At 36.6% G+C, this 13,803-nt stretch overlaps 1 protein-coding gene across 13 annotated transcripts in view; it reads right to left on the bottom strand.

The window, feature by feature from the left end:
• BCAS3 (BCAS3 microtubule associated cell migration factor) overlaps window positions 1-13,803 on the bottom strand; it is a 575,920-nt gene that overhangs the window by 515,484 nt on the left and 46,633 nt on the right. For all 13 annotated transcript variants that reach the window (XR_007473338.1, XM_049701671.1, XM_033431625.2 and 10 more), the window contains exon 6: window positions 12,610-12,691. Coding sequence is in view for 12 of the 13 variants with exons in the window: in XM_049701671.1 (XP_049557628.1) it covers window positions 12,610-12,691 (82 nt within the window). In the remaining variant the exon portion in view is untranslated. The remainder of the gene's footprint in view (window positions 1-12,609; window positions 12,692-13,803) is intronic.

The raw sequence follows: 13,803 nt of genomic DNA, 5'->3' as shown, positions 1-13,803 counted from the left end.
CTAACACATATATATGGAATCTAAGAAAAAAAAGGGCATGAAGAACCTAGGGGCAAGACGGGAATAAAGACACAGACCTACTGGAGAATGGACTTGAGGATATGGGAAGGGGGAAGGGTAAGCTGTGACTAAGTGAGAGAGTGGCATGGACATATATACACTACCAAAGGTAAAACAGATAGCTAGTGGGAAGCAGCCGCACAGCACAGGGAGATCAGCTTGGTGCTTTGTGACCACCTAGAGGGGTGGGATAGGGAGGGTGGGAGGGAGGGAGATGCAAGAGGGAAGAGATATGGGAACATATGTATATGTATAACTGATTCACTTTGTTATAAAGCAGAAATTAACACACAACTGTAAAGCAATTATACTCCAATAAAGATGTTAAAAAAAAAAAGACTTTCATATATATTATTTATTTAACCGTGTCGGGTTTTAATTGCAGCACGCAGGATGTTTAGCTGCGGCATACAAATTCTTAGTTGCAGCATGTGGGATCTAGTTCCCTGACCAAGGATGGAACCCAGGCCCCCTGCATTGGGAGCATGGAGTCTTAGCCACTGGACCACCAGGGAAGTCCCTAAAAGACTTACTTTAAAATAACTATTATTTAGAAAATTATGAGTTTTCACTTTCACACCTAGGAATGTGTTGTGATAAATAAACACAGATTTCCAAGACCATAATTTGTCCAATTCACTAAGACTCCTACAATCTTCTTTACAGTTGTAAAGTAAAAAAGCATTTAAGCTGTACCGATAATAATCAGCATCTCCATTACAAGTCTGTTTATTTGGGTCAGAATCATTAAGCTCACATGTAATTTAGTTGCTTCATGTTACACCTTTGTTTTTATCTGATTCGAGATATCCGTCACTAATCCTTTTGATGTACTTTTAATAGTTTATACCAAGTCCTGTAAAGGGAACCAACGTTTCTTTTAAAGGGCTGATTTAATTTAGGGTGAATGTAACTTAAATACATTACAGCTGTCTCTGTGACATACTTTATCCCAACAGCTTAAAATTTTAAATACACTAATGTAGGATAATAGCTTTCCTATATATTGGTCCCGATATTGACTATTTTCAATGCTCTTCACCACTAGACTAAACAACCAAGGGCTCCAAATATAATGAAGACACAACTGAAGATATTTTAGACCTTCAAAAGTGGATGAAAACACAGAGAAAACAGAGCTACTTTTTACACATTTCAACTGATACACAACTGTTTGATTCCTGCTGTCAGAGACACAGCCTAGAAACACCTGAATTTGGTAAAAGTGCTTCCCTGTAATAACGGAAAAATCATATAATGGGACACAGTGAGGCCTAAATTATTAAGGAGCGAGCTTTAAAGTTCAATTTCCAGCTGGATCACTTATCAACTATGTGTCATGGCATTCACCTTGCAGAATAGCGGTAAAGTGGTGATAATCTTTATTATCAACCTAGAATTTTATCTGAAAAATACTAAGCAATATTATACACTTGATTTATCAATTTACTTCCTCTCTTTTCTGTTCAGTATACTTCCCACGCACTATAGCCCTCATATGAAAAGTCCCTAACTACAAGGATCAAATATTTAGGTATAAACTGAGAATACTCTTAAATCAATTTCTCTAATACCATGACATCACCAAAAACTAAAAAAAATTTTAAACTAAAAAAGCAGCACTTCTAAAGCAAATATTCTCTATTAGAAACACTGTTCTATGACCAAAAATATTAAATAAATTGATAGTGAACAGAACAAATGTTCCCAAGTTATAATTTATCTGAATAATGGGCTTAGCAAAATTTTGTAAAAATCTAAATGATCCCAAGTGATAAAGGCTCCACTGATAAGGACTAGGTGTTATGAAAAACATACACAAAGCAAACTGAGAAGTAATTAGAGCAGAAAACATTAGGGAAGCCCTAAATCTCATAGTTTGGCCATTTAAAATGTCGATAAGCCTGATTCCTCTTTGCAAAATACTGGTGATGACTATAAGCAAATGTCAGTTGGCCTACTTTTGGAAGGTTGCTAGTGTTTTGGATGAACAGACTGTGAGTGTGTGTAAAGATTTACTTGTTTAACCATAGTTATTACATTTTTACAGTAAAAAAAAACTTATGGCAAACCGTTCTGGAAAAGTTAAGCAGAATTTCTGAATTGATATGACTGAACAAATCAAAAGCTCTTCCTTGAATGTGACAAAAGCCACATTTAACTTGCTTGAAGAGGATGAAAGAGGTAACTTGTACATTGAGAAAAGTAATGAAAATTCAACACACAGAAAGTGCACCCTATATGAAAATATATCCCCCCCAAAAAAAGAAAATGAGAAAAAGTTTAACAATTCTAAAGGTGTTCTACTCATATTTGCTTCTAAAAAATAACTTAAGCCATTCATATCATAAAAAGTCAGCAACAATTAGTATTATTGACTGCATGGGTGGGCTGTTTACAATATTACAAGCTTCAGAAAATACATGGCATTTACACTCCACTAAGGGAAAAATGGGTTGGATCTTGGGGTTATTTTAAAACCTTTTAATATTTTAAGATGTGAAACTGTGAATTCCGTGCACAGCAGAACAAAAAACAATAGTACCTTTCCAGTAGTAAGTAATAACAAAATAAGCTAGAAGGAATAAGCCAAGTTGGCTACCCAGTGTTTTGGATGAGTATTAAGATTTTGGTTCACAGGCACTTGAAGAAACTGTATCTCCACAGAGTCCGTCTATTCCCAGAGTAAAGGCGCTAGTTTATAAGAATTTGCTCTAAAACAAGGAAGTTCAGATACTCAGTATATTGGACTCCTAAGAATAACGAGTAAGGTTCAATCTGCATTTCTAAGAAATCTGGTTCAGGTGAGAGGCCAAAATGATCGTCTACTCCATAATCAATAAGCAAACAGCAAAAGCACAAGGCTAAGATAATTCCTAATAGAGTTATAAACTCAGAGTCAAAAGCGGCGCTATCCATTTGGTCACTGATAAATGACTAAAAAAGAGAAAAAAACTTTATACAAAAGTGGAGTTCTAGTTTTTCTTTTACAAAATACTGGATAAATTCATTTCGGGGGCACCACCCATATATATTCCACATATTATGCAAGGCACTGAAGAGAATGCAATGATTAATAAATCACTGTTCCTGTGATTCCAAAGGAACATATTATAGTAAGGGAAAGACCATAATAAAGGAGAAATTTCCCCCAAAAGCTATGAAAATCAGAGGTTGGCAAGAAACAATCAAGAAAATATAATAGAAAAAGAAAACAAATTAAAAAAAGAAAAAAAATACAACACTCAAAGAGAGTCATGATTTGAAATGACATGGTAAAATATGCAAAGTTTTTCTTTTTGTGAAACTAAAGATATATAACATAAAAAACTGATAGATTTCACCAAATAACAAGATAGGTTGCAAACTACACAGGAAGTCTACAGGACACATATCCATGATAATATTTCACTAAGAATAATCTAGTAGAGAGCTGAAATCAATAAGAGAAAAGAGTACAAACAAGCACGGTATTATGAGAATAAACAGCAAAAATATGAAGATTTTTCCAATCTTCCTAGCACTCAAAGACAGAAAAATTGCAAGAATAGGATTTTCCTGCATCACACAGGCCAAGACTGAAAAGATTCATAAGAGCCAGTAGAGGACAGAATTGGGGGAAAAAAAGGAATTCTCATATATAAATGACAACATATTCTCTCTGAGAAGCAATTTTACAACATGTATCAAAATTTTACATGTATACATTCTTTTACCCAGTAATTCCCCTTCTAGGAATTATCCTGAAAATATTTATACTTCCTTGTGTATTTTTTAAATGTACATAAACAGAAGCATATAACTATATAACCTGTTATAGGGAAAAGGTTAAAATTAATATAAATGTTTATACAATGGAATGACATAATTTTTAGCAATGTTGAAAGTTTTGAAATGGAAAGACATTCATAATATAAACTGTTATGAAAAAACCTACATATACACATCAATAGCAAATAAATATAATACATGTAAAGAACTTGAATCAGGTCCTGTTCATACTACTACAAGTTACTTTCATGCATGTATGAATAGCTTAGGGGGAAAAAAACAGGAAATACATACTCTAAGCTGTCAATACATGCTCAGTATCTAAAGAGAGAAAAGAAGGAAAGTAAAGAGGTAACCTGGGTTTATCTCTAATAACAGAATCATGTGAATTTTCACTTTCTACATTTCAGTATTCCTTGAATTTTTATAATGAATACTTTAGCTGGTTAGAAGTAATTGTATGGTCTTTATATTAAGGAATTTAAAACATATTAAAATGTATATGTCCTCTGATCCCATTCCTTGGAAATAAGCATTATTAGCACAAAATCTATAGTCATATAAAATTTTTAACTTATATTAAATTTAACTTATATATTAAATCACACATATTGCTATATTCTATTTCACAAGTGAGGTACTGAGTTACTAAAAACCACTATGGCTCCTAAGAGTAACAAGGAAGAAGAATTTACTTGGAATTAAGTTCTAAAAAGACAGATTTGAAAGATAGTAACAGCTTTTATCTGACATGAGAATACCAATTGATTGGTCATAGCTTCCTGGAAGACTGCACTGAAAAAAATTCTAAAGCAAGTGTAGGTTCATTAAAAACGTAATCAATGATTGTTAGTGACCATGAAAATATAGGGAAATACAAACTGTGTCGTTGGGAGTAAATGCCCATTAAATACAATAATGACCTTCTACAGTGTAAAAGAACATCCAAATCCTTCAGTTTTTCTGCTTTTAGTTAAGAGACAGGCTTTGCACAGAATCACCTACAGAAAGGAAACTTGCTTTTCTTCTAGATCATAACCTTCAAAACATTATACCATGCAGCAACATTCAAATATTTATTAACACCTTGTACCAAGTACTCTGTTAGGTACTGAAAATATGAAAACAGCCTATAAACCTAGCAATTAAGAGGCAACTGAGTAACTAAAATAAAAAACCAGTAAATCCCATGGAAGCACATACTACTGACATCGGAAAACAAGAAAGAAGGGTTAGGACATGAGTATTCTAGAAGAGGAAATAGCAAATGAAAAGGTCTGAAAGAAAGAAGATGGATCGCTTGAGGAAACGAAAGTTCAAAAAAACTATCACACACACACACAGAAAAAATTATTCCAAAGGAGTGAGCGTTGTTGGGGAGAGGAAGGCTTAGATAGGGGATACTGGTGACGGCTGAAAATAATGCTGGAAAAATACACTGTAAGGGAATCAGTTCACCAAAGATCTAATGACTCTGGTATGCAACAGCTCTATTTTTTTAAAAACATCTTTATTGGAGTATAATTGCTTCACAGTGGTGTGTTAGTTTCTGCTATATAACAAAGTGAATTAGCTATATGCATAAGTATATCCCTATACACCCTCCCTCTTGCGTCTCCCTCCCACCCTCCCTATCCCACCCCTCTAGGTGGTCACAAAGCACCAAGCTGATCTCCCTGTGCCATGCAGCTGCTTCCCACTAGCTGTTTTACATTTGGTAGTGTATATATGTCCATGCCACTCTCTCACTTTGTCACAGCTTATCCTTCCCCCTCCCCATATCCTCAAGTCCATTCTCCAGTAGGTCTGTGTCTTTATTCCCATCTTGCCCCTAGGTTCTTCATGCCCTTTTTTTTTTTTCTTAGATTCCATATATATGTTAGCATATGGTATTTGTTTTTCTCTTTCTGACTTACTTCACTCTGTATGACAGACTCTAGGTCCATCCACCTCACTACAAATAACTATATTTCGTTTCTTTTTATGGCTGAGTAATATTCCATTGTATATATGTGCCACATCTTCTGTATCCATTCATCTGCCAGTGGGCACTTAGGTTGCTTCCATGTCCTGGCTATTGTAAATAGTGCTGCAATGAACATTGTGGTGCATGACTCTTTTTGAATTATGGTCTTCTCAGGGTATATGCCCAGTAGTGGGATTGCTGGGTCATATGGTAGTTCTATTTTTAGTTTTTTAAGGAACCTCCATACTGTTCTCCATAGTGGCTGTACCAATTTACATTCCCACCAACAGTGCAAGAGGTTACCCTTTTCTCCACACTCTCTCCAGCATTTATTGTTTGTAAATTTTTTGATGATGGCCATTCTGACCGGTGTGAGGTGATACCTCACTGTAGTTTTGATCTGCATTTCTCTAATGATTAGTGATGTTGAACATCTTTTCATGTGTTTGTTGGCAATCTGTCTATCTTCTTTGGAGAAATGTCTATTTAGGTCTTCTGCCTATTTTTGGATTGGGTTGTTTGTTTTTTCATATTGAGCTGCATGAGCTGCTTGTAAATTTTGGAGATTAATCCTTTGTCAGTTGTTTCATTTGCAAATATTTTCTCCCATTCTGAGGGTTGTCTTTTCGTCTTGTTTGTGGTTTCCTTTGCTGTGCAAAAGCTTCTAGGTTTCATTAGGTCCCATTTGTTTATTTTTGTTTTTATTTCCATTTCTCTAGGAGGTGGGTCAAAAAGGATCTTGCTGTGATTTATGTCATACGGTGTTCTGCCTGTTTTCCTCTAAGAGTTTTATAGTGTCTGGCCTTACATTTAGGTCTTTAATCCATTTTTAGTTTATTTTTATGTATGGTGCTAGGGAGTGTTCTAATTTCATCTTTTACATGTAGCTGTCCACTTTTCCTAGCACCACTTATTGAAGAGGCTGACTTTTCTCCATTGTATAGTCTTGCCTCCTTTATCAAAGATAACGTGACCATATGTGCATGGGTTTATCTCTGGGCTTTCTATCCTGTTCCATTGATCTATACTTCTGTTTTTGTGCCAGTGCCATACTGTCTTGATTACTGTAGCTTTGTAGTACACTCTGAAGTCTGGGAGCCTGATTCCTCCAGCTCCTTTTTTCTTTCTCAAGATTGCTTTGGCTATTCGGGGTCTTTTCTGTTTCCATACAAATTGTGCAATTTTTTGTTCTAGGTCTGTGAAAAATGCCATTGGTAGTTTCATAGGGATTGCAATGAATCTGTATATTGCTTTGGGTGGTATAGTCATTTTCACAATGTTGATTCTTCCAATCCAAGAACATGGTATATCTCTCCATCTGTTTGTATCACCTTTAATTTCTTTCATTGGTGTCTTATACTTTTCTGCATACAGATCTTTTGTCTCCTTAAGTAGGTTTATTCCTAGGTATTTTATTCTTTTTGTTGCACTGGTAAGTGGTAGTGTTTCCTTAATTTCCCATTCAGATTTTTCATCATTAGTGTATAAGAATGCAAGAGATTTCCGTGCAGTAATTTTGTATCCTGCTACTCTACCAAATTCATTGATTAGCTCTAGTAGTTTTCTAGTAGCATCTTTAGGATTCTTTATGTATAGTATCATGTCGTCTGCAAACAGTGACAGTTTTACTTCTTCTTTTCCAATTTGGATTCCTTTTATTTCTTTTTCTTCTCTGATTGCTGTGGCTAACACTTCCAAAACTATGTTGAATAACAGTGGTGAGAATGCGCACCCTTGTTTTGTTCCTGATCTTAGAGGAAATGGTCTCAGTTTTTCACCACTGAGAACAATGTTGGCTGTGTGTTTGTCATATATGGCCTTTATTATGTTGAGGTAGGTTCCCTCTATGCCTACTTTCTTGAGAGTTCTTATCATAAATGGATGTTGAATTTTGTCAAAAGCTTTTCCTGCAACTACTGAGATTATCATATGGTTTTTATCCTCCAATTTGTTAGTATGGTGTATCACATTGATTGATTTGTGTATATTGAAGAATCCTTGCATTCCTGGGATAAATCCCACTTGATCATGGTGTATGATCCTTTTAATGTGCTATTGGATTCTGTTTGCTAGTATTTTCCTGAGGATTTTTGCAACAGCTCTTATTAATGACTTATTAATTGGGGCTTCCCTGGTGGGGCAGTGGTTAAGAATCCACCTGCCAATGCAGGGGACACGGGTTCAAGCCCTGGTCCGCGACGATCCCACATGCTGCGGAGCAACTAAGCCCGTGAGCCGCAGCTACTCAGCCTGCACTCTAGAGCCCACAAGCCACAACCACTGAAGCCCGCGCACCTAGAGCCTGTGCTCCACAACAAGAGAAGCCACTGCAATGAGAAGTCCGCACACCACAACAAAGAGCAGCCCCCACTCGCCGCAACTAGAGAAAGGCCGCACACAGCAACGAAGACCCAACCCAGCCAAAAATAAATTATTTTTTTAAAAAAATCACTTCTTAATTCTAACAGTTTGTAGATTGTTTTGTATTTTCTACATATACAATCAAATTATCTATGAATAAGATGATTTTATACCTTTCTTTCTAATATTTGCATCTCTTATTCATTTTTCTTGCCTTATTGTAATGGCTAGGACTTGAATTCAATGGTGAATAGAAGTAGTGATAGGATCCATCCCAAACTCAGTAGGAAAGTACAATATTTAATATATCATTATTGATTATAATGTTGGCTATAGATTTTTTTATGGATTATCTTTAGCATACTGAGGATGTTTCTTTCTACTTCTAATTTGCTAAAAGCTTTTTTTTAATCCTAAATGGCTATTAAATTTTGCCAAAGTTTTTTCCACTTCTATTGAGATGATCAACTGTGTTTTCTTCTTCATTCTACTAATATGGTGAATTACACTGATTTATTTTCAAAATGTTAACCGACCTTGTATTCCTGGAATATCTTTTACTTGGTCCTGATGTATAAATTTTTTATGGATCACTGGATTCTATTTGGTAATATTTACATGTAAATTACACCAAGAAAGAAAAACAGGAAGGGAGGGAAGGAGGGAGGAGGGAAAGTGGGGGGAGGGAGGGAAGTAGGGAGGAAGAAAGAAAAGGAAGGAAGGAAGAAGGGAGGGAGAGAGAAGGGGAGGGAAAGAGGGAGAGGGAAGGAGGAAGGGAGGGAGGGAAAGAGAGAGGAAGGGAGGGAGGGAGGTGTTGGGCATGAGGAGAGGTTAAGAAAAAAAGACAGCAGAAAAGAATCATTTTGTGGGGCCGGTGGGGCACACCACAAGGCATGTGGGATCTTAGTTCCCCGACCAGGGATTGAACCCGTACCCCCTGCATTGAAAGCACAGAGTTTTAACCACTGGACCACCAGGGACATCCCAGCAAAGAATTATTCAAGAAGAGTTAGTAATCCATATTGAGACAATCTCCCAAACAGAACAGGGATGAAATTATTTTTTAATTAATCATTCTAGGGGATATAACAGCCAAATAATACAAGTACCAGAAAGAGAGAACATGGAAAACTTAAGAGAAGAAACCATCAAAAAAGTAGTTTAAAGAATTTTCTCCCTTGACGCTTTGTGACGACCTAGAGGGGTGGGATAGGGAGGGTGGGAGGGAGGCTCAAGAGGGAGGGCATATGGGGATCTAGGTATACATATAGCTGATTCACTTTGTTGTACAGCAGAAACTAACCCAACATTGTAAAGCAATTATACTTCAATAAAGATATTAAAAAAAAAGAAAAAGAATTTTCTCATAACTATACTACTTGCATTTCTACATCGAAGAGGCCCAGAAAAACATAAGAACCAAGAAACAACAGTGCAAAATTTTGGAACACTGGGAACAAAGCCAACATTCTATTAGCTCCTGAGGAAAAAATAAGCCATATACAAAGAAAAAGGTGTCAAAATGTCTTAAGATTCTTCAACCATAACACCAGATCAATACCTTCAAATTTCTGAAGTAACATTACTTACAAACAAGTATTTCTTACCCAGACAAATTAACAATCAAGAATTAAAGAAAAATAAAGACACCTTCAGATGAACAAGATCTACCACACATCCTTTTCCAGGACGCTACCAAAGGACTTATTCCACCAAAGTGAGCGCAAAAGCAAAACGGGCAGAAGAGAGGAAAGGGGTATTCTATTTTCCATTACAAATTTTATCTGATCAGTTGCATGTTTGATGAAAATAAATCTAAAAAATTAAATACAATAAAAGCAACATGTAATTTCTGCAAGTCATACAACATTTTGTGAAATTACATCTTAAATCTAAAAAAAAAAGTGTATTTAAAGTATCTTATAGTGCATGTAAAAGTATATTATAGTTGGATTTCCCTGGTGGTACAGTGGTTAAGGATATGCCCGCCAACACAGGGGACATGGGTTCGATCCCTGGTCCGGGAAGATCCCACATGCCACAGAGCAACTAAGCCCATGAGCCACAACTACTGAGCCCGCGCTCTAGAGCCCACAAGCCACAACTACAGAGCCCGTGTGCCACAAGTACTTGAGCCCGCGTGCTGCAACTACTGAAGCCCACACGCCTAGAGCCCGTGCTCCGCAACAAGAGAAGCCACCACAATGAAGAGTAGCGCCTGCTCGCCGCAACTAGAGAAAGCCCGCATGCAGCAATGAAGACCCAATACAACCAAAAAAATTTTTTTAAATAAATAAATAAATAAATGTATATTATAGTGGATGGAGAAATCTTTCTTTTAATTAGACAAAGTAAATTAAACAAATTCAAATTCTACTAGCAATATTAGCTTTTAAAGCTTTGTACTCTCTCATATAGTTCTGCCCAAAGTAAAAAATTTGAGAAAAGTTGAACATTAATAATTGGCATAAAGAAGGGAATTTCTTGGCGGTCCAGTGGGTAGGACTCCGTGCTTCTACCGCAGGGGGCCAAGGTCCGATCTCTGGTTGGGGAACTATGATCCCACAAGCCATGCAGTGCGGCAAAAAAAAAATTAAAATATAAAAAATAAATAGGGTTTCCCTGGTGGCGCAGTGGTTAAGAATCCGCCTGCCAATGCAGGGGACACGGGTTTGAGCCCTGGTCCGGGAAGATCCCACATACCGCGGAGCAACTAACTCCGTGAGCCACAGCTACTAAGCCTGAGCTCTAGAGCCCACGATCCACAACTACTGAAGCCCACGTGCCTAAAGCCTGTGCTCCGCAACAACAGAAGCCACCGCAATGAGAAGCCCGCGCACCTCAACGAAGAGTAGCCCCTGCCCACTACTAGAGAAAGCCCTCTTGCAGCAACGAAGATCCAACACAGCCAAAAATAAATAAAATAAATTTTAAAAAAATAAATAATTGACATGAAGAAAAGAACTTCATAAATGAAATGAAAGGAGAAAAATCTGCCTCTGTGAATTACATACAAAAGAAACAAAGACATGGCAGAGTCCTTTAGTAATAAAGTTCTTTTTTTTTTTTTGCGGTACACAGGCCTCTCCCTGTTGTGGCCTCTCCTGCTGCGGAGCACAGGCTCCGGACGTGCAGGCTCAGCAGCCATGGCTCACAGGCCTAGCTTCTCCGCAGCATGTGGGATCCTCCCCGACCGGGGCACGAACTCACGTCCCCTGCATCGGCAGGCGGACTCTCAACCACTGCACCACCAGGGAAGCCCTAAAGTTCTTCTTGATTCCAACCATCCAGTGAGGCTGGTTATTCCAAAACAATCTTCTTTGTCAAAAATTTCACCAAAACACAAATGCAACAGAAAACAGAGAGTGTAAAGCAGAGACAAAGTTGATAACTGTAGATGCCATACAGTTCAATAACAAGGAAAAATCTCCACGTGACTGCAGGATATTGTTGCCTTATTACCTCCACCCTTACCATTTCAATTAAGTAGATTTAATAATTAAATTAATCCCTAACATTAGTTATGCAAATAGTAGTACATTTTAATAAACATCATTCTCACCAATGTAAAGAAATAACTGCATAAAGAAGTATTATCAGGAAGATTTCCCAACTTCTGTACAAACTTTAAAAATATAATAGCATTAAAATATTTTAATATCCTCTTTTTAAGTATGCAAATGATATTAATATGATTGTTTTTAGTGCACATACAAAAGCATTACTGAGTGAACATAGGCAAATTAAAGAGAAAATACAACCCTTAGAAAGCTCAGATCATTAAAGAGTTGGGAATTACGCTTCCAAATAACAGATGTAATTTAACCATATATCTGATTTTTTAATTTTAAAAATACATAATATTTAAATACAACATTAAGAAGTTTTCATTATTAAAGCAGAGATCCAAGGTCAAAAGCCCGAAACTGTACTTCTGCCATAGCTGTAAATACAGACAACAGACCCATCTACAATCGAGATAATGGTGAAAACCAAGCTCTTCAAGGCAGTAAGTATAACTAAGAGGAGCAAAGACACTGAGAACAACAGAGACTTGGGGAATACCCACAGAAGTAAGCTAAACCAGAAACATAACAAAAGCGGCACAGTCAGCAAGGAAGGGATATGGGAAGAGCACTGCCATGAAAACCAAGAGAGAAGAGGGCTTCAAGAAAGAGCCAGCAATGTCAGAAACTAAATGGAGATCAAAGAGGAGGAAGATAAATCAAAACCGCAGCAGAAAGTGAATGGCCATACTGAATTGGTTAAGATTACCTATTTCCATCTCAACTGACAGAACTAAGGGTTTATCTTGGAGGGAGGAGGGGAAAGAGTATGGACACGTGGAGGAAAACAGACTTTAGTTATCATTCTTGCTGTCTGTTGTCCAAGACCAATAAAAGAGAAACCTCTTTCTGAATGATTTGTTTCTTCTTAAGGGCTACACTCACCAAACTGTGGAGCAGGCAAGATTCTAGCTGCTCGAATTGGGCCATGTCGAACAGAAAAAAGCTCCTGTGCTTCCCCACTGATCTGCAGAAGACAGAAAAAAAATTCAGTAAATGAAAATGCAGGTCAGAACATTATTATACAAAAACAAGATCTCCTGAATTTTTATCACGATTTTTGGTCTGAAATGTAGTATATGTACATTCACACACCTATTTATGGCTGACCATACACATTAAGTATATTAATACCTTAAATTATCATAAATATTTTTAGAAAATTATAAGAGCATGCACTTAATATGAATAGGAAAATAAAAGGTCTGTTCTGAAAACCTGTAATTTTTATCTTTAATAACTACCAGTTTGTTAAAGTCTGCTCGGTTCCTATGTGACTGCCTTCCATTTCAGAGCAAAGCAACTCTGATTTTTTTAATTAGTATTCAGTTTTCTACGTAAGAAAAACATAAATATTCTTAGCATTCTGAAAAGCAGAACTTAAATGTTGTAGTAACTTTCGCAAATTGTTATAAATGAAAAAGAGCAAAACATGTTGCAAAGAACACTGAGGTGGAGGGTAAATGACCTAGTTGCCAGTTATGGTTCTGCAACCCAACCTGTTAACTACGTTGAGTAAATCATTTAACCTCTATAAACCTTTATTACTTATTTTCTTTTCTAAATATATTTTAGTAAATATTGTATACATTTAGGTATACAACATGAAGATTTGATATACATATATATGGTGAAATGATTACCACAGTCACTTCCTCAGACTTACCTTCTGTGTGTGATAAGAGTATCTGAAATCTATTTTTCCAGTCTTCAATATAGTATTAACTGCAGTCATCATGCCTGAACATTACGTCCCCTGACTTGTACATCTTACAAAACTGCAACTTTGCACCGTTTCACCAACATCTCCACATTTCCCCTACCTCCTCTAAGCCTATATTCCTTTGCATTTATAAGCTGAGACTATAAAGGTGCTAAAGGACCTCAAGATGCTTTAAATTTCAGTATTCTATGCATAAAAAAATATGTACGCATCTTTAAATGTCATTATTCTTCTTACACACATAGATCAAACACGTATGAATGTCCGTTCATTTTCAGTAATATCAGATCTGTTCCTCAGATGTACAGCAGCCTATTAATCCCAAAGTAAAAGAGGTATTCTAATATTTGTGTCAA

Source organism: Orcinus orca, chromosome 19, assembly GCF_937001465.1.
Source record: "Orcinus orca chromosome 19, mOrcOrc1.1, whole genome shotgun sequence".
NCBI classification, from domain to species: Eukaryota; Metazoa; Chordata; class Mammalia; order Artiodactyla; family Delphinidae; genus Orcinus; species Orcinus orca.
Note: the sequence above shows the minus strand (reverse complement) of the source record. Positions and strands in the feature narration are given on the sequence as shown.